This window comes from Pseudorasbora parva, chromosome 6, assembly GCF_024679245.1.
Source record: "Pseudorasbora parva isolate DD20220531a chromosome 6, ASM2467924v1, whole genome shotgun sequence".
Taxonomy (NCBI): Eukaryota; Metazoa; Chordata; class Actinopteri; order Cypriniformes; family Gobionidae; genus Pseudorasbora; species Pseudorasbora parva.
Genome location: NC_090177.1, coordinates 50,316,239 through 50,334,058, shown reverse-complemented (window position 1 = coordinate 50,334,058; position 17,820 = coordinate 50,316,239). Strand labels below are relative to the sequence as shown.

The following is a 17,820-nucleotide window of genomic DNA, read 5'->3' as shown; positions in this document are numbered from 1 at the left end:
ATGCAGAAGGGGGGTGGGCATTGGCCGGACGACCCTAACTGCGGGGAGGCCGGATAGGGATACAAAGCTCCTGCGGGACTACCGACAGGAGCCCGGGGCAACTGCCAGGGTGATATGCCACCGCGAGACGCCACCGCCATCCCATCAACAGCCTAGGCCAACCTGATGCGCTAGCATCGGTCTGATAATCCCACAAACAACGGCCCTAAAAAGGACTGGGACAGACCTTACTGTAGTTCATGCGCTAGCCTAACCTCACATATTCATCTAGATATTTTACTAGCAGAGGTGCCAACGCTACCCAGAGGTGGCTACAGCTAAAAAAGTTCGCCAGGAGAACATACGTCAGTTTATATCGCCGCTACATGCCCGCGGTATGTGCGGTGGCCTCTACTGCTCATATTACACATATCCAGAAGAGAAAACAGCCTTATAAACAACTGTTGCTACACTAGCAAACATACAGCCTACATAAACACACTGTTTTTATACAAACATCGTTCTAGCCACCTTTACCGGGGAACTACAGGCCCACTTCTCCAACTGTTACACTTTTCTTCATCTTTTGTAGACAAAATATCCCTCAGGGAAGCATAGAGTCCAAACATACGGCATTGAAAAGAAGAATGCTTGCCCTAAAAGGGGACTCACCCGCTGTCTTCAGTGCCTCATCGCTTCATGTAACATGCATGCTTCGGCGCACTAACCTGAGGGTGGGGAGCTTTATTCTCAAATGTAAGGCCAAGGAGGCGGCCGCGAAATCCCACTTTTCCTAGAGACGATGCACTGTGTGCGGGCAGAGCACACACCGGCCTGGCAGGCGAGTTCCCTTTCGAAAGGGAAATAAAATATATATTAATTTTTAAATTAATTAATAATTTTTACCGTTCTAAAACGTTTGACTGGTAGTGTACATGAGTTTTTTGAGTATCGCACAATATAAGTCACCTAAAAGATTATTAGGAACACCTGTTCAATTTCTCATTAATGCCATTATCTAATCATCCAATCACATGGCAGTTGCTTCAATGCATTTAGGGGTGTGGTCCTGGTCAAGACAATCTCCTGAACTCCAAACTGAATGTCAGAATGGGAAGGAAAGGTAATTTTAAGCAATTTTGAGCGTGGCATGGTTGTTGGTGCCAGACGGGCCGGTCTCAATATTGCACATTCAGTATTCTCATTTACTGGGATTTTCACACACAACCATTTCTATGGTTTACAAAGAATGGTGTGAAAAGGGAAGAACATCCAGTATGCAGCAGTCCTGTGGGTGAAAATGCCTTGTTGTTGCTAGAGGTCAGAGGAGAATGGGCCGACTGATTCAAGCTGATAGAAGAGCAACTTTGACTGAAATAACCACTCGTTACAACCGAGGTATGCAGCAAAGCATTTGTGAAGCCACAACACACACAACCTTGAGGCGGATGGGCTACAACAGCAGAAGACCCCACCGGGTACCACTCATCTCCACTACAAATAGGAAAAAGAGGCGACAATTTGCACAAGCTCACCAAAATTGGACAGTTGAAGACTGGAAAAATGTTGCCTGGTCTGATGAGTCTCTATTTCATTTGAGGGATTTAGATGGTAAAGTCAGAATTTAGCGTAAACAGAATGAGAACATGGATCCATCATGCCTTGTTCCCACTGTGCAGGCTGGTGGTGGTGGTGTAATGGTGTGGAGGATGTTTTCTTGGCACACTTTAGGCCCCTTAGTGCCATTTGGGCATCGTTTAAATGCCACGGCCTACTTGAGCATTGTTTCTGACCATGTCCATCCCTTTATGACCACTATGTACCCATCCTCTGATTGCTCCTTCCAGCAGGATGATGCACCATGTTACAAAGCTTGAATCATTTCAAATTGGTTTCTTGAACATGACAATAGTTGACTGTACTAAAATGTACGCCACAGTCCCCAGATCTCAACCCAATAGAGCATCTTTGGGATGTGGTGGAACGGGAGCTTCGTGCCCTGGATGTGCATCCCACAAATCTCCATCAACTGCAAGATGCTCTCCTATCAATATGGGCCAACATATCTAAAGAATGCTTTCAGCACCTTGTTGAATCAATGCCACGTAGAATTAAGGCAGTTCTGAAGGCGAAAGGGGCTCAAACACAGTATTAGTATGGTGTTCCTAATAATCCTTTAGGTGAGTGTATGTGTGTGTGTATATTGAGCTTCACTAACATATCCCAATGTCTTCTTCAAAACATAACGTTAATCTGAAGTTAAACCTGCCCCCTGGTAGGTTTAATTTAAGACTCAATTTAAACCTGGAGTACTTCTAGTCTTCCTCCAGGAAATCTGTTTATTAAACTCCTGATTAGACCAAGTCTACGACTATTTAAAACCATGACAGAGAAAGCAGATTTCTGTTCATCTGGTTTAGAAGGCCATTTTAGTCCAGGACTAGGCCTAATCTCTTTCCGGGAAACCGGCCCATAGAGTTTTAGCCAGAAACAGTGAATCCAGCGGTGCATTGTGTTCCTGAGCCCATGTTGTGATGTCCATTACAGTATCATTCCTGTATGTGATGCAGTGCCGTCTAAGGGCTGAAGATCACAGGCATCCAGTATGGTTTTCCGGCCTTGACCCATACGCACAGAGATTATTCCAGATTCTCTGAATTTTTTTATTATATTATGCACTGTAGATGAAGATAACTTTAAACTCTATGCAATTTTTCTCTGAGAAACTCCTTTCTGATATTGCTCCACTATTGTCCGCCGCAGCATTGGGGGAATTGGTGATCCTCTGCCCATCTTGACTTCTGAGAGACACTGCCACTCTGAGAGGCTCTTTTTATACCCAATCATGTTGCCAATTGACCTAATAAGTTGCACATTGGTCCTCCAGCTGTTCCTTATATGTACATTTACAGGCATTTACAGGCGAGAGGCATTTGTTTTTCACATGGAATTGACTTCAGATTTATTCAAGTTAGCTAACAACTTAAAGCTGTAGTACTATTGGAAACATGCTGTTATAAAGCTGTAGTTACTATTGGAAGCAGGTGTGTTCACTAGTCGCTATTGGAATCGCTTGTTATTTGCTATAGTTGCTATTGGAAACATTCTGATCTTAAAGGGATACTCCACCGCTTTTTGATATTAAACTATGTTATTCCCTTAAAGCTACACTGTGTAACTTTTTTTTAGTTTATTCTTAGCTAAAAACACTTAGTTCTTTCAAAAATATATGTGCTAATTAATGTATTTTTACATCTTTCAAGTTATAAAGTATTCTCGTAAGTTTATAATATGCCATTGAAAATTCATACGGGTGAGGGGTTCGGATGCCGGTCGCCATGTTGGCCCTTCCATCTGAAAGTACATTAGCCAAAGAGGGACATACCCTTAAATTCAAGCTTTGCCTTTCGTGTTTTATTACTCGATGGCACTGTTTTGAATGTGAAGAGGGGATTGCCATGTATCTTGGACTAAATCGGTCACCGTAGGAGTTAAAACGAAATCAGAATTCAGAGGAACAGAAACTAATATTCACTGGATGGTCATATACCTTTTTAATGCTAGATGGGGGTAAATATCACACAGTGTAGCTTTAACTAAGACGAGTTGATACATACCTCTCTCGACGTGTGTGCACTTAAGCCTAGTTCAGACTGCACGATTTTCAAACTCGTCGGGTCACTGCTCTTTTCACACTGCATGACTATCTGTGGTATCATTCAGTCACTGCTGTATTCACATTGCACGATGGTTTGACGACAGAGGAGTTCACACTGCATGACTGAACAAGAGGAAGAATCGCAGACAACTCTCTCTCTCCCGTGCGCAAACTACGTTTCCCAAACACACGTGCGATGTGACAAGTTAACAACGCGAGATCACACGTGCGTCAGACCGGAGTTAACCATTGATTATGGCGGAAGAAATTGTTGGAGAGACAGAGGGAGCCAGGATTGTGTTCTGCAAAGACAGTTTGAGGTAAATAAACAATTTTGTAATGTGCTGCTGCTGCGGCTGGATGTGCAAATGTTTGGCCTTGGTTTCTTTTTGATAGAATTGTAAATATATCCATTAAAATACTGAAATTCTGCTCTATAACTCCTCCCTGAACCTCCTGCTGCCCTGTATCTCACACTCTTATTGGCTGTCGGTCATCGCCGATGTAATTTTCAGTCAGAACGCATTTCACACAGCAGGGGTTTCAATCACCGACAGGTCCAGATATTTAGCATGCCAGAAATCTCGTAGGCGTCGGCGACTCATCTGCAATTCTCTCTCTGATCGCGTTTTTGATTATTCACACTGCATTTGTCGGCGATTTCACAAAACCTGTCGGCGACTCAAAATCGGGGCAAAAATCGGGCAGTGTGAACTAGGCTTTAATCGCTCTGATGTGCGGTAACATTCTGATAGCATTTTGCTGAGCCTACTAAGCCCAGTTCATTCATTAGGTACCAAACAGAGATCAAGTTAGAAGTGACCAAACACCTCCATGGTTTACCTATTTAAATACAGTTACACGAATAGTTGAACGATCAAGTATGGTGGCACAAAATAATATGTGATGCTTTTCTAAAAGGATTATAAAAAGGAGAACTATAATGTATGGCGGAAAAACATTTCTGAGAACACTTCGACTCGGCGCAGTAAAAAGTCACGCCTGAAAAATCCTGCCTCACATCTCCCCCTCCCCCCTATTGACAGAAATGAGAGAGGGAGACGGGAAGAGAAGTGGTCAGAGGGTCTCTTGTCCCTCTCTCTGATGAAGCTGTATTCTATGTTTGAATGTATGATTTACATTATCTGCTGGAACCACTCCATATAAGAAACAGGTGCTGGTGGAGTGACTGGGAGTTAGAAAATGGTCCCTGCCATTTTCTATTAAGAGATCTTCAGGAGCTCAAGGAAGGCCTGGATATCTGACCAAGAGATGACTATATTTAGACTTGTTTTTAATTGTTTATCACATTCCTATAAAATGAGCTATATGATGCAATCTCTCTCTCATTGGTTCAAATCATGTTACACCCTTTGTATTCAATGTGTATAACCTATGCTTTTTCTTTGAATTAAAGAGAGACTTTATACTCTCCCTCAGTGCTGGATCTTTATTCATTCAACTGCCACTTCAGAAACCTAGGATAAGACACGAATATGGGGCAAAAACCTAACAAATACTCTATGTTTTATATTTTCTTTTTATATTTTTCCCTTTGATTAGTATTAGAACATAATCCACACTGATGTCTGATATTCATATTATTAAAAGTGCCTAGTCATAAGATTGATGCAGAATGTGTGCTTAAGAAGTTTAGCATGCTATTTGTTTATTTGGATATTCTTGTTGAAACAGGTTGATGGCTGTTTAGAATATTAAACTCCCAGGCTGAAAATCCCACTCCCACTCCCCAAGCTTTTGAGAAAAGTAGTATTTTGTCAAGTAGGATTTTGTCGCCATCTACATGTTAAAAAATATTAATAGCAATTATTCTAGCTACTCCTCCCCAAGTCCTCATCCTCCACCTCCGCCCCTTTCAGATGACAATAAAAGGCATACATTTGTTTCACCATTCAACCAGACCTTAACCGGAGACTTGACGAAACTATCCAACAGGGTAAGGCAATTACATTTAAAATTACTTATTATATTAACAAATCAAATCAGATCCTTATAGTAGGTGTCTTTAACTACTATGTACTTACATCAATCAATCTAGGTACAATATTGTGGTTAAGTGGTAGGGTCAAAATGTAAGTGTAATGTAAAAATGTAAAAAATAAAATAAAAAACATAAAGTGGGACCATAAATAAGTGGCTTTAGCTACTATGTACTTACATCAAAAACAACACTTCTGCTGATATTGAGGTAGATACGGGTAAAGTTAGGCATAGGTGTGGTGGTGTGGGTCAGTTTAAGGGTAAAGTTAGGGACAGGTGTGGTGGTGTGGGTCAGTTTAAGGGTAAAGGTAGGGACAGGTGTGGTGGTGTGGGTCAGTTTAAGGGGAGAGTTAGGGACAGGTGTGGTGGTGTGGGTCAGTTTAAGGGTAGAGTTAAGGTCAGGTGTGGTGGTGTGGGTCAGTTTAAGGGTAGAGTTAGGGTCAGGTGTGGTGGTGTGGGTCAGTTTAAGGGGGTAGTTAGGGTCAGGTGTGGTGGTGTGAGTCAGTTTAAGGGTAGGGTTAGGGTCAGGTGTGGTGGTGTGGGTCAGTTTAAGGGTAGAGTTAGGGACAGGTGTGGTGGTGTGGGTCAGTTTAAGGGTAGAGTTGGGGTCAGGTGTGGTGGTGTTGGTCAGTTTAAGGGTAAAGTTAGAGACAGGTGTGGTGGTGTGAGTCAGTTTAAGGGTAGGGTTAGGGTCAGGTGTGGTGGTGTGGGTCAGTTTAAGGGTTAAGTTAGGGACAGGTGTGGTGGTGTGGGTCAGTTTAAGGGTAAATTAGGTTCAGGTGTGGTGGTGTGGGTCAGTTTAAAGGTAGAGTTAGGGACAGGTGTGGTGGTGTGGGTCAGTTAAGGGTAGAGCTAGGGACAGGTGTGGTGGTGTGGGTCAGTTTAAGGGTAAAGTTGGGGTCAGGTGTGGTGGTGTGGGTCAGTTTAAGGGTAGAGTTAGGGACAGGTGTGGTGGTGTGGGTCAGTTTAAGGGTAGAATTAGGTTCAGGTGTGGTGGTGTGGGTCAGTTTAAGGGTAGAGTTAGGGTCAGGTGTGGTGGTGTGGGTCAGTTTAAGGGTAGAGTTAGGGTCAGGTGTGGTGGTGTGGGTCAGTTTAAGGGGAGAGTTAGGGACAGGTGTGGTGGTGTGGGTCAGTTAAAGGGTAGAGTTAGGGTCAGGTGTGGTGGTGTGGGTCGGTTTAAGGGTAGAGTTGGGGTCAGGTGTGGTGGTGTTGGTCAGTTTAAGGGTAAAGTTAGAGACAGGTGTGGTGGTGTGAGTCAGTTTAAGGGTAGGGTTAGGGTCAGGTGTGGTGGTGTGGGTCAGTTTAAGGGTAGAGTTAGGGACAGGTGTGGTGGTGTGGGTCAGTTTAAGGGTAAAGTTAGGGACAGGTGTGGTGGTGTGGGTCAGTTTAAGGGTAGGGTTAGGGACAGGTGTGGTGGTGTGGGTCAGTTTAAGGGTAGAGTTAGGGACAGGTGTGGTGGTGTGGGTCAGTTTAAGGGTAGGGTTAGCGACAGGTGTGGTGGTGTGGGTCAGTTTAAGGGTAAAGTTAGGGTCAGGTGTGGTGGTGTGGGTCAGTTTAAGGGTAGAGTTAGGGACAGGTGTGGTGGTGTGGGTCAGTTTAAGGGTAGAGTTAGGGTCAGGTGTGGTGGTGTGGGTCAGTTTAAGGGTAGAGTTAGGGACAGGTGTGGTGGTGTGGGTCAGTTTAAGGGTAGAATTAGGTTCAGGTGTGGTGGTGTGGGTCAGTTTAAGGATAGAGTTAGGGTCAGGTGTGGTGGTGTGGGTCAGTTTAAGGGTAGAGTTAGGGACAGGTGTGGTGGTGTGGGTCAGTTTAAGGGTAGAGTTAGGGTCAGGTGTGGTGGTGTGGGTCAGTTTAAGGGTAGAATTAGGTTCAGGTGTGGTGGTGTGGGTCAGTTTAAGGGTAGAGGTAGGGTTAGGTGTGGTGGTGTGGGTCAGTTTAAGGGTAGAGTTAGGGACAGGTGTGGTGGTGTGGGTCAGTTTAAGGGTAGGGTTAGTGTCAGGTGTAACTCTACCCTTAAACTGGTAGAGTTAGGGTTAGGGTTAGCATTACATGCAGGTAATTTTACCTGCATTACATGCAGGTAATTTTAAATGTATGTATGGACACAAGTTCATTGTATCAGATTATTAATTTAAATGTTAGTACATAGTAGTTAAGGCCACCTACCGTATTTTCCGCACTATAAGGCGCACTTAAAAGCCTTTAATTTTCTCAAAAACGACAGTGCGCCTTATAATCCGGAGCGCCTTATATATGGATCAAGGCACTCTGTTAAAATGTTTCAGTTTGAAAAACCAATAAAAACGATATAATGATAATAAAATGTTTCAGTACGACTGGTAAACTACAAAGCCGTACCACGTCTCTACAGTCACTATTTGAATGAAGGCAACAGCACTAGTACGGGGCATAAACATCGATGAATTTCAAGGCGGTCCTTCTTGGTGCTTTCGTTTTACGAAAAGACATAATCTCTCCATCCGCAAACGAACTACCGTCTCGCAGCAACTGCCAAAAGATTACCAAGGCTGGGAGATATTGTTAATATGCACATCAACGTTTGAACAACGTTACCATGGGAGTGAACGGAGTTGTCAGAACGCGTAATAAATTTTGACTTAAGCCCTATTCGCACGGGATTAGTATCTGGGACTTCTGTGATTTAGAAATTTCTCCCCCACATCTGAGTTTTGCGTGGCAGTGGCACATTCACACGTGATAAGCAAACCCTGTGATTTTACTCGAATTTACTGACTTCTCCCGGACATGATGTCAGGACTTGTAAATGTTTTTTTGTTATAGCTGTATGAAATCATAAACAGTCGTATCGATATCGTTTTGATAGTTTTATAGTTATACAAATTATTTCGTTCAGTTAGAGAACAGACGCTACAATTAAAAACTGAACTGAGCACAGATAGACCAGCGGCCGGAGTCAGATCTCATTCATCACGAGTGAGAAGCTGACAATACACGGCGGAAGATTGAGTTTCAAAGCTAAATGTAAAAGCGCCCATTTAAGCGAGCTTGTCATTGTACTGTTCTATTGTTATGTTTTTCATTAATATTAACATCAATACTATTCTTAAACACACCATTCAAGGAATTTGCTCCCAAATTGGTACTCATTCAAAAGTGAAAGTATAATCCATGCGGGAATTCATAACGGTGCCCATAATGAATGCAGCCTCCATTCTTCGTGAAAGATAAAGATAGAAATGCGCACAGGAAAAAAAAAACTTGCAAAAATTATATAGCCTACGATCCGCCTAATCCTGGCCAAATCACAGAGATGCGGATTCGCACGGGACTAATATTATCACAGGACCTCAGTGTTCGGCGAAATATTGTGGGTAATTTGCGGGGGAAATTTTACTTTTATAAAATACAGACATGGCCGATTCGCACGGGATTACGATCTCAGACATTCTCTGCAATTATTACAAATCACCAGAGGTCCCCAGATAATACTAATACCATGCGAATAGTCAGTTTGTCTGACTGTTTTGTTGACATTCCCTTTAGCACAGCTACATCTAGTGGATGCATAACGCAAACCCAGTCAAACATTTGACTGCAGTAGTTTCTATTCTATGCGCCTTATAATCCGGTGCGCCCTATATATGAAAACAGTTTTAAAATAGGCCATTCATTGAAGGTGCGCCTTATAGTGCGGAAAATACGGTAATATAAAGTGAGTCCTTAAAGCGGTCATGAATGAAAAATCAACTTTCCCTTGAGCCTTTGATATAGAAAAGTACATTCTGATATAAGAATATCCTGTTATTTACGGAGTTGAAAACTTCCTTATTAGTGAAAGAAAAGCTTTTATTGACACCAAGCCAAGAAAACGAGCACTCTCAAATATAAACTGATCAATGACATAATACAATGGGGAAACGCCGCCTCAACAGATAAATATGTACGCCTGCTTCTGTAGCCCTGCCCACCGACTTGTGGAGCTAAACTGATTGCGCTACCAAGCAATAAACATCCCAAAGATAGCAAAATATTACGCAGTGCCCGGTTGCCGAAGAACACAGTCGCTGCATAAGCTTCCTTCGGATTCTAATATTAGGAATAAGTGGACGTTTGATTGCTTCATTTCTGCGAAATCGTTTTCGCAAAATAAAACACAGGTCAATACTGGATTTGCAGACATTTTTAGATTAAAACACAATGCTGTTCTCCTATATTGGATCCAAAAGGAAGGGTGCAACACACTTACAGTGAGGAAAATAAGTATTTGAACACCGTGCTATTTTGCAAGTTCTCCCACTTAGAAATCATGGAGGGTCTGAAATTGTCATCGTAGGGGCATGTGAGAGACATAATCTAAAAAAAACAATCCAGAAATCGCAATTTATGATTTTTTAAAAACTATTTATTTGTATGATACAGCTGCAAATAAGTATTTGAACACCTGAGAAAATCAATGTTAATATTTGGTACAGTAGCCTTTGTTTGCAATTACAGAGGCCAAACGTTTCCTGTAGTTTTGCACACACTGCAGGAGGGATTTTGGCCCACTCCTCCACACAGATCTTCTCTAGATCAGTGAGGGTTCTGGCCTGTCACTGAGAAACACAATCTTTTGAGCTCCCTCCAAAGATTATCTATTGGGTTTAGGTCTGGAGACTGGCTAGCCCACGCCGGAACCTTGATATGCTTCTTACAGAGCTGCTCCTTGGTTATCCTTGCTTTATGCTGGCTGTGCTTTGGGTCATTGTCATGTTGGAAGACCCAGCCTCGACCCATCTTCAATGCTCTAACTGAGGGAAGGAGGTTGTTCCCCAAATTCTCGCAAAACATGGCCCTGGTCATCCTCTCCTTAACCCTCTAGGCGCCAAGGTCAAATTTACTCAACAAGATGCGACACTGAATAAAACGGCCGATTTTGTCAAAAAGGGTGTCAAATTTTATTGCGAGTGAGCCGTTTTATCAGAGCATTGTCAATGTCAACGAGTATTTGCATTAGATTATTATTACTATTTTTATTTTCTAATGTTATCAATAAAGCTTTGAAGTGTTGGGTCTTCTATTCGCGGACCCTGATTCTGAAGGGAAATATGAGATGACGGTGATTCTGAAAGTGAAACTAACCCTAACGTTACACTAAGCACAAACGGTGAATCATTTGCCTAACGTTACACTAAGCACAAACGGTGAATCATTTGCCCAATGTAGATGGTCTGTTGACCAAAGTCAGTGGTGAGAACAATGTTTTCCGGGGTCGGAGTATTCATCGTGAAGATAGCAGATGTGTTAGTGTTGGGAATGAGGCGGCCACGGGAGATTTTTACCACTCTCGCCATGAAGCGTCTTCTCACTGCGCGCCTTATTTAGTTATAACTTATTTAGCTGAATAAATATATTGTTCCTGAATATAAGGATTTAACACTTATTCCTAAGGCCCTTGGTGCATCTCCTCTTCCCTCAGCTATTTTGAATGTATGATGCAATATCTCAAAACAACAAAGAGATACAAAGGCAATAGTTAAATAGAACCGCAGACAACACTTTGGGGGTTCGCCTCTTAGTGTTTGGGACATGGTGCTAAAACTAAAATGGTTCAAAATGGCTTCTAAATATCTGTCCACTGTAGTGTACGCCATGCATAAGATTTTTACAATTACTAAATAATGTGCATATAGGGACTACAAAAACTTATAAAACAAATAATTGTATTATTATACATTATAAAAAATGGTTGTTGTCACATGTTGGTTCTCTTGGTTTAGTTGTCTGTTTTCCTGTTCCTGTCATGCCTGTCTGTTAGTTTCTATGGTTGTTATTAATCCCCACACCTCTTCCATTTTACCCTGATTACTCTCCTCATCTATTTGGCCTGAGTTTTATTTTGTTCATTTTCCGATCTCTTTGTGTTTAGTGTGTGTTTAAAGGTGCAGTATTTATAAGGATCTATTGACAGAATGAACCATTTCTATTTACGCCATGTTTCTCCTGTAGTCCTAAAGGGAAAAACGTCTGTAGAGCGCTATTCACTTTCAGCTCTCTCAGACGATTATGTTTTTGTCCTGTGTCAGCCATCGTAGCTTCTCTATGTGCTCTGAAAGTGTGGGGTGACAGTGGTTGGGTGCAATGCACTCACTGCTAGATACCACTAAAATTCACACACTACACCTTTAAATAAAATGACGTTTTGAATTATACTCATGCTTGTGTTAAACATGTAACAATTATAAAATAATAATAATTGTTAATAATAATCTCTTTTTTTGTGTGTAACAGGGAAAATGAACATGGCTTTCTCCACAGTCCTCCAAAGTCATAGGTATGGGTTTTTTTACCTGCAAATATTGTAATTGTGATACTTGTTATTAAAATAAAACAATGTAAATTGTTTAACAATTTATTTATTTTAAATACAAAATAAAGAAAAGTGTTCCACTGTGTATGCCATTAAAATAAGTTTAAGGTGTTCTGTCATATTTTTGCCTCCCCATATCTTAGTACCTGCCGTTTTGAGGATTTGCAGCGTATGGAGGCAGTTTCTAGGCCGCTAAATGAGGGAATTATCTCTATCTGTAACATCTGCAAGTCCCTGAAGAATGTGCATGTCGATCCCACCACTGACATGTGCTCCAATTTTAAACAAATTAGGGAACATATTGAGCATGCTGAGCTGTGCCTAAAAACGTCAGAGACAGTGATTAAAGAAAAACTGGGTAATATGGATGGACACATGGAGCAACTTATTAGAACGAAAAAAAATATTGAGGAGCAGAAAAAAGAAAAATACAATACCCTAGGTAAATTACAAATAGAGAAAAATTCAGCTGAAGAAATGCTAAGGTATTCCAAAGCAGTTTTGCAACAGGCTGAAAACAGCTTAGAAATGGCAAAATATGCCCGGAGATCTGCAGAAAATAGGAGGAACAATGGTGAAGGTCTCGCAATTGCAGGCGGGGTGGTAACATTTGCAGTACCAATTTTTGGATGGATTGCTGGTAAGAATTTTCGCATCCTTCTGAATAGTTCTGAATCTATGAATTTAAAAAACTCTGACTGGTGAAAAGTAAGACATGTTTTGATTTTTTGTTTCCATCTAGGTCCAGTAATGCTGAGTGAGGGAGTGCGAGAATTAAACGAGGCTTCAGAAGCCATCAGTAGAGCTGAACAGGACCAACAAAAGTTTGACTATCAGGTGAAGGAAAAGACCAGAACCGTGTATGAATACCAGTCAAAGATCACTTCGAAACAATATGAAATTGAGCAGACCAATCGGGCATTGAAGAGGATTGATGGGGAGATTGTGGATGTTCAAACACATCTAGAGATCACAGGAAATATTCAGGAAATGGTCCGGAAAGCTGTGAATCTTCTGAGCATTCTCAGTGGAAGAGTCAATGTACTGGAGAAGCAAACTCAACGTTCCATCTACTGGCAGCCTGTGGTAAACACCATGGAAGAAGTGATGAAGGCAGTAGTAGATATTGCCAGTAATCGGCTCCTCTGTGGTGATTGTAATCCAGGCATTATTACTACATTGAGGGATAATATTAGAGGACTACTTGCTTTATGCAATTCACCCAGTGTTTCTGATAGTTATTATTAAGTAAAAAACAATGCTAGGACCCTCAGAGGTTTTGTGTTTATATCAAAAGTCCTTGTGTGTATACCATCTCTCTCTCTCTCTCTCTCTCTCTCTCTCTCTCTCTCTCTCTCTCTCTCTCTCTCTCTCTCTCTCTCTCTCTGTGTATGTGTGTAGACATGTTTGTGTTCTAGATGGGCGTTACCTCTGTTAACCTGTAATACGGACCTATAACCTGATATAAGGACCGCCCCAAAGACCCCTCCTCTGCCCTTTGTGCCTCCTTGACTTTGTGTCTTGTGGCACTATGGTTTGTTTTCTTACTGATTGATTGTTTGTCATCTGCGTTGTATTCTCTCTGGTTTTTCTAACTATTGCCTGTTTGACTACGTCTTGGATGCCGATTATGTACGCCAAGAGACTTAGGCAACAATGTGTTTAAAAAAATATTTACAAAGTAAAGGGATGTAGGGGGTTTGATGCCAATATATTATATATCTCTTTTTCACTTTGTTTATGGTTAAGGGCATTCTGGAAGTTAAACTGTATTTTTATTTTCTTTATTTTTCATTCGTTTCGTTTCTAAAAGATTGTTTTGAGCCCACAAGTCCGTCAACCTGAAGTTGATATTAGTTGTCAAATTTCACTGGTCCCACTGTTTAGAGAGAGCGAGGTTGACCTTTATTTCCCAGTGTTTGAACGAAACACCAATAAGTTGATGCTAGTGGCACTGGTGGCGTGTTGTTTTATTATAGATTGGTGAAGATTTGAATCATCCGATCAGTTTGTTAAAACATTTTTTTAGTGATTTTACTTTCGTCCATCCAAGGACGCCAATTGTCTGGTAGTACCAATTGATTGGTAGTCACGTCACCGCTGACGTTGTGAGTTTTGGATGTGGTTTTGATGACATCAGATGACCACCTTCCCCCTCTCTTAGTTTGGGACACTAGTCAAGGTCCTGTGTTTTTTTACAGTGACTGTATGAGAACTCCAGACTGGAGGCTGTCCAGTCATTTAGATTGAGTGTAAAGTTGGAAGAGTTGGTCAGCTGATCTACCTGAAAGATTGGTGAGATTTCTAACTTGTAGAGCCTTTTCTGCATTATCAGCACAAGGAAGATACAATTACAATAACATAGATTTTATTAACAAAAGATAAACAAGAATAACTAACACAACTACTAAATTATACATGTGAGTATTGAGTAAGTTGAGTGTGGCTATGGAAGAGTTACGTTATCTTATGGAAAGATAAACTGTTGTTTCTCTGAAACTAAGGTAAAGAACCTTATTATGCATTATTATGTTATTAACGAGCATCAATTATATTACCTCTAATGTAAATTAGAAAATCATATACTGATAATATACAACAATGCCATGGTCTCTAGAAAGAGGTTTGGTTAAGTGATATTTACGTTCCACGTGGTTGAGTAAGCAGACCGATGGTGATGACTTCTTCAAATGTTTAGTTATAACAAATTCAATAAAAATGCATGGCTTTCTATCTGAACTCTAAAGAGTGTGATTTGTGGCTCTAAGAACAACAATTTTAAGTAAGTTTTACCGTCAAGAGTGATGCTGAAGAAATGCTATTCTCAATCCTGATTGAGGAAAAAGCTTGCAAAGCCCTCCGAAAAGTGTGCAGTATACTGCTCATAGAGGGAGGTCAGCAAATGTTTTGGGTGAGCTTTAAATTATTTGTATAAATTCATTTTTTTAATAAATGATAATAATAATAATAATAATAATAATAATTATATATATATATATATATATATATATATATATATATATATATATATACATACACATACATACATACATACACACACACACACACACACACACACACACACACACACACACACACACACATACACACACATATATATATATATATACTACTACTACTACTACTATGGCCGTTCATGTCGAGTGCGACGAACTGCTTCCCGTTTAGAGCGTCTCTCTTCCAGAAATGACTTATAGGACTCCTGAGAGTCCCTACGGCCGTTGTTAATTGCTGCACGCCAGTTGGTTCTGTCAAATGCAAGTGCCTCCCAGTTGTCCAGGTTGATGGAGAAGGCCTGAAGATCCCTCTTAATGACGTCTTTGAAACGTAGATGGGGGCGACCACGTTTGCGGGGGGCATTTGCCAGCTCGCCATACAGCAAGATTTTTGGGAGGCGGGTGTCCTTCATTCGATAGATATGCCCAGTCCAACGGAGGTGGCGTTCACGAAGGATGGTGTACAGGTCACTGGAGCCAGTTCTCTCAAGTATGACAGAGTTTGGCACTTGGTCTTTCCAGCATACACCCAGTATGGAGCGGAGGCAGCGAAAATGGAAGGCGTTGAGGCGATGTTCGTGCCTTCTGTAAGTTGTCCATGTCTCACTTGCATATAGCAAGGTGCTAAGTACACATGCATGATATACACGGACTTTGAGGAGCAATGAGAGGTTCTTGTTGTGCCAGACACGCTTGCTCAATTTTCCAAACACCGATGATGCCCTCCCAATGCGCATGTCAAGCTCTGCGTCAAGGTTATTGTTATTTGATACTGTGGAACCCAGGTAGGTGAATTTGTCTACCACAGATAGAGGTATGTTGTTAATGTATACTGTAGGGTTCAGGGTTGCAGGTTGGGCAAGGATAACTGTTTTTTTAAGACTGATCTGCAAACCAAACTAGACATGCAGCGGAAAAAGATGAGCAGAGTAGTTGTAGATCTCCCTCTGAGTGGGCAACAAAGGCAGCATCATCAGCATAAAGCAGCTCATGTACCAGAACATGGCGCACTTTAGTCTTCGCCCGCAGCCTGGCCAGATTGAACAGTTTTCCTGAGCTTTTCCTAAGGCACGGCGTAGTAGGGCAGAGAAGAAAATTCCAAAAAGGGTAGGAGCAAGGACACATCCCTGCTTTACTCCACACCTTATCTGGAACTCTTCAGAGCAAGTGCCTTCAGACTGTACAGTTGCCTTCATGCCCTCATGAAACTCCGTGATCACCTTCAGTAACTTTGGAGGGCAGCCAAGTCTTTGTAGGATGAGGAAAAGTCCAGATCGACTAACGTAGTCAAAAGCCTTGGTCAAGTCTACAAACACCAAGAACAGAGGTTTATGCTGTTCGATACACTTTTCCTGTAGTTGACGAACACAGAACACCATGTCTGCTATGGACCGGCCAGCACGGAAGCCGCACTGGCTTTCAGGGAGGATACGATCAGCAAGGATTTGTAGACGTGGTAAAATAGTGCGAGCAAATATCTTGCCAGCAAGACTGAGCAAAGATATTCCTCTGAAATTGTTACAATCTGCACGGTCCCCCTTGTTCTTGTAGATGGTGATGATGTTGGCATCTCTAAGGACATCTGGGAGATATCCACTCTTCCAGCACATCACAACCAGATGATGTAGAACAGAGGCAAGAACATCACCACCTGCCTTATAAGCCTCAGGGGGGAGGCCGTCAGCACCGGGAGACTTGTTATTTTTCAATGCTTTAATTGCAGTTTTGACTTCCTCAATGGTAATATCTGCATCCAGATCAGACATAGTAGGGAGCTCAGGAACAGCAGCATTTATTGCCAGTGTGTTGGCTGTGACAGGCTGAGCATAGAGAAGGCTATAGTGCTCTGCCCATCTCGCCAATTGAGATTCCAAATCAGTCAGAAGGTCACCTGATAGGGAATAGAGTGGAGAGGATTTTTTAGGGACTGGGCCCAAGGCTTCTTTCAGGCCCTCAAAGACTCCTCGAATGTTTCCATTGGATGCACTTGACTCAATACGGTCACACAGTGTGGTCCAGTAAGCCTGCATGGCTGTGCGAGTGACCCGCTGGACATTGCGGCATGCCTGCTTCAAAGCTGCCTTACTTGAGCGAGTGTTATGCTGCAGGTAGGACAATCTGGCTGAGCGCTTAGAGTCAATTTCAGGTAGGAGCAGGCTGGCATGGGTTTTGAACCAGTCAGGCTGGGATCTGGATTGCTTTCCAAAGATGGCAAATGCAGCCTTTGTGGTAGTAGAGTGGAAGTGCTGCCAGGCAGCCGTAATGTCTGCATAAGGAGGTGAGGAGTCAAAGCTGGAAGCAAGTAGTGCCTGGAACGTATATATATATATATATATATATATATATATATATATATATATATATATATATATATATATATATATATATATATATATATATATATGTGTGTGTGTGTGTGTGTGTGTGTGTGTGTGTGTGTGTGTGTGTGTGTGTGTTTCTCTCATTTCTAAAGGCTGTGTGTTGCTACTGGCTCCAAAAAGGACCATTTTAAAGTGTTTTTAGTGAGAGTTATAATAGAAAATAAGCAACTAATATTAAAATACATAGAATTTTCCCTCAATTCTAAATGGTGTCCAAACTTGCTCAAATAATAACATTTTCATCCATTACTGTGTCATTTATTTTAGGATACCTGCTATTGAATATCATTTTATTAAAATTCATTAAAATTTTAAAATGAATCAAGATGTCAACTCCAAATTATGTGTTGTCATTGAATTTGAAAAGAAAATCCAGATATTAGTTTTAGTAACAGAATATATATTTCTTCTCAAATCAGAATGACATTATTCCCCTCTCCTGTAGGAGGCAGTATG

The 17,820-nt window shown here is 41.5% G+C and overlaps 1 protein-coding gene across 1 annotated transcript; it reads left to right on the top strand.

The window, feature by feature from the left end:
* Nucleotides 1-5,569: 5,569 nt before the first annotated feature.
* LOC137079493 (myosin-13-like) lies at nt 5,570-14,166 on the top strand. Its single transcript, XM_067447449.1, has 4 exons — nt 5,570-5,594; nt 11,888-11,930; nt 12,110-12,606; nt 12,709-14,166. The coding sequence occupies exons 2-4, from the start codon at nt 11,893-11,895 to the stop codon at nt 13,212-13,214; spliced, it is 1,041 nt and encodes a 346-aa protein (XP_067303550.1). The 5' UTR covers nt 5,570-5,594; nt 11,888-11,892; the 3' UTR covers nt 13,215-14,166.
* The last annotated feature ends 3,654 nt before the right edge of the window (nt 14,167-17,820 follow it).

Coding starts and splice junctions, on each gene's coding strand:
- LOC137079493 (XM_067447449.1), top strand. CDS start 11,893: ATGAACATGGCTTTCTCCACAGTCCTCCAAAGTCATAG. Junction 11,931..12,109: donor ACAGTCCTCCAAAGTCATAG/GTATGGGTTTTT, acceptor CCCATATCTTAG/TACCTGCCGTTTTGAGGATT. Junction 12,607..12,708: donor AATTTTTGGATGGATTGCTG/GTAAGAATTTTC, acceptor GTTTCCATCTAG/GTCCAGTAATGCTGAGTGAG.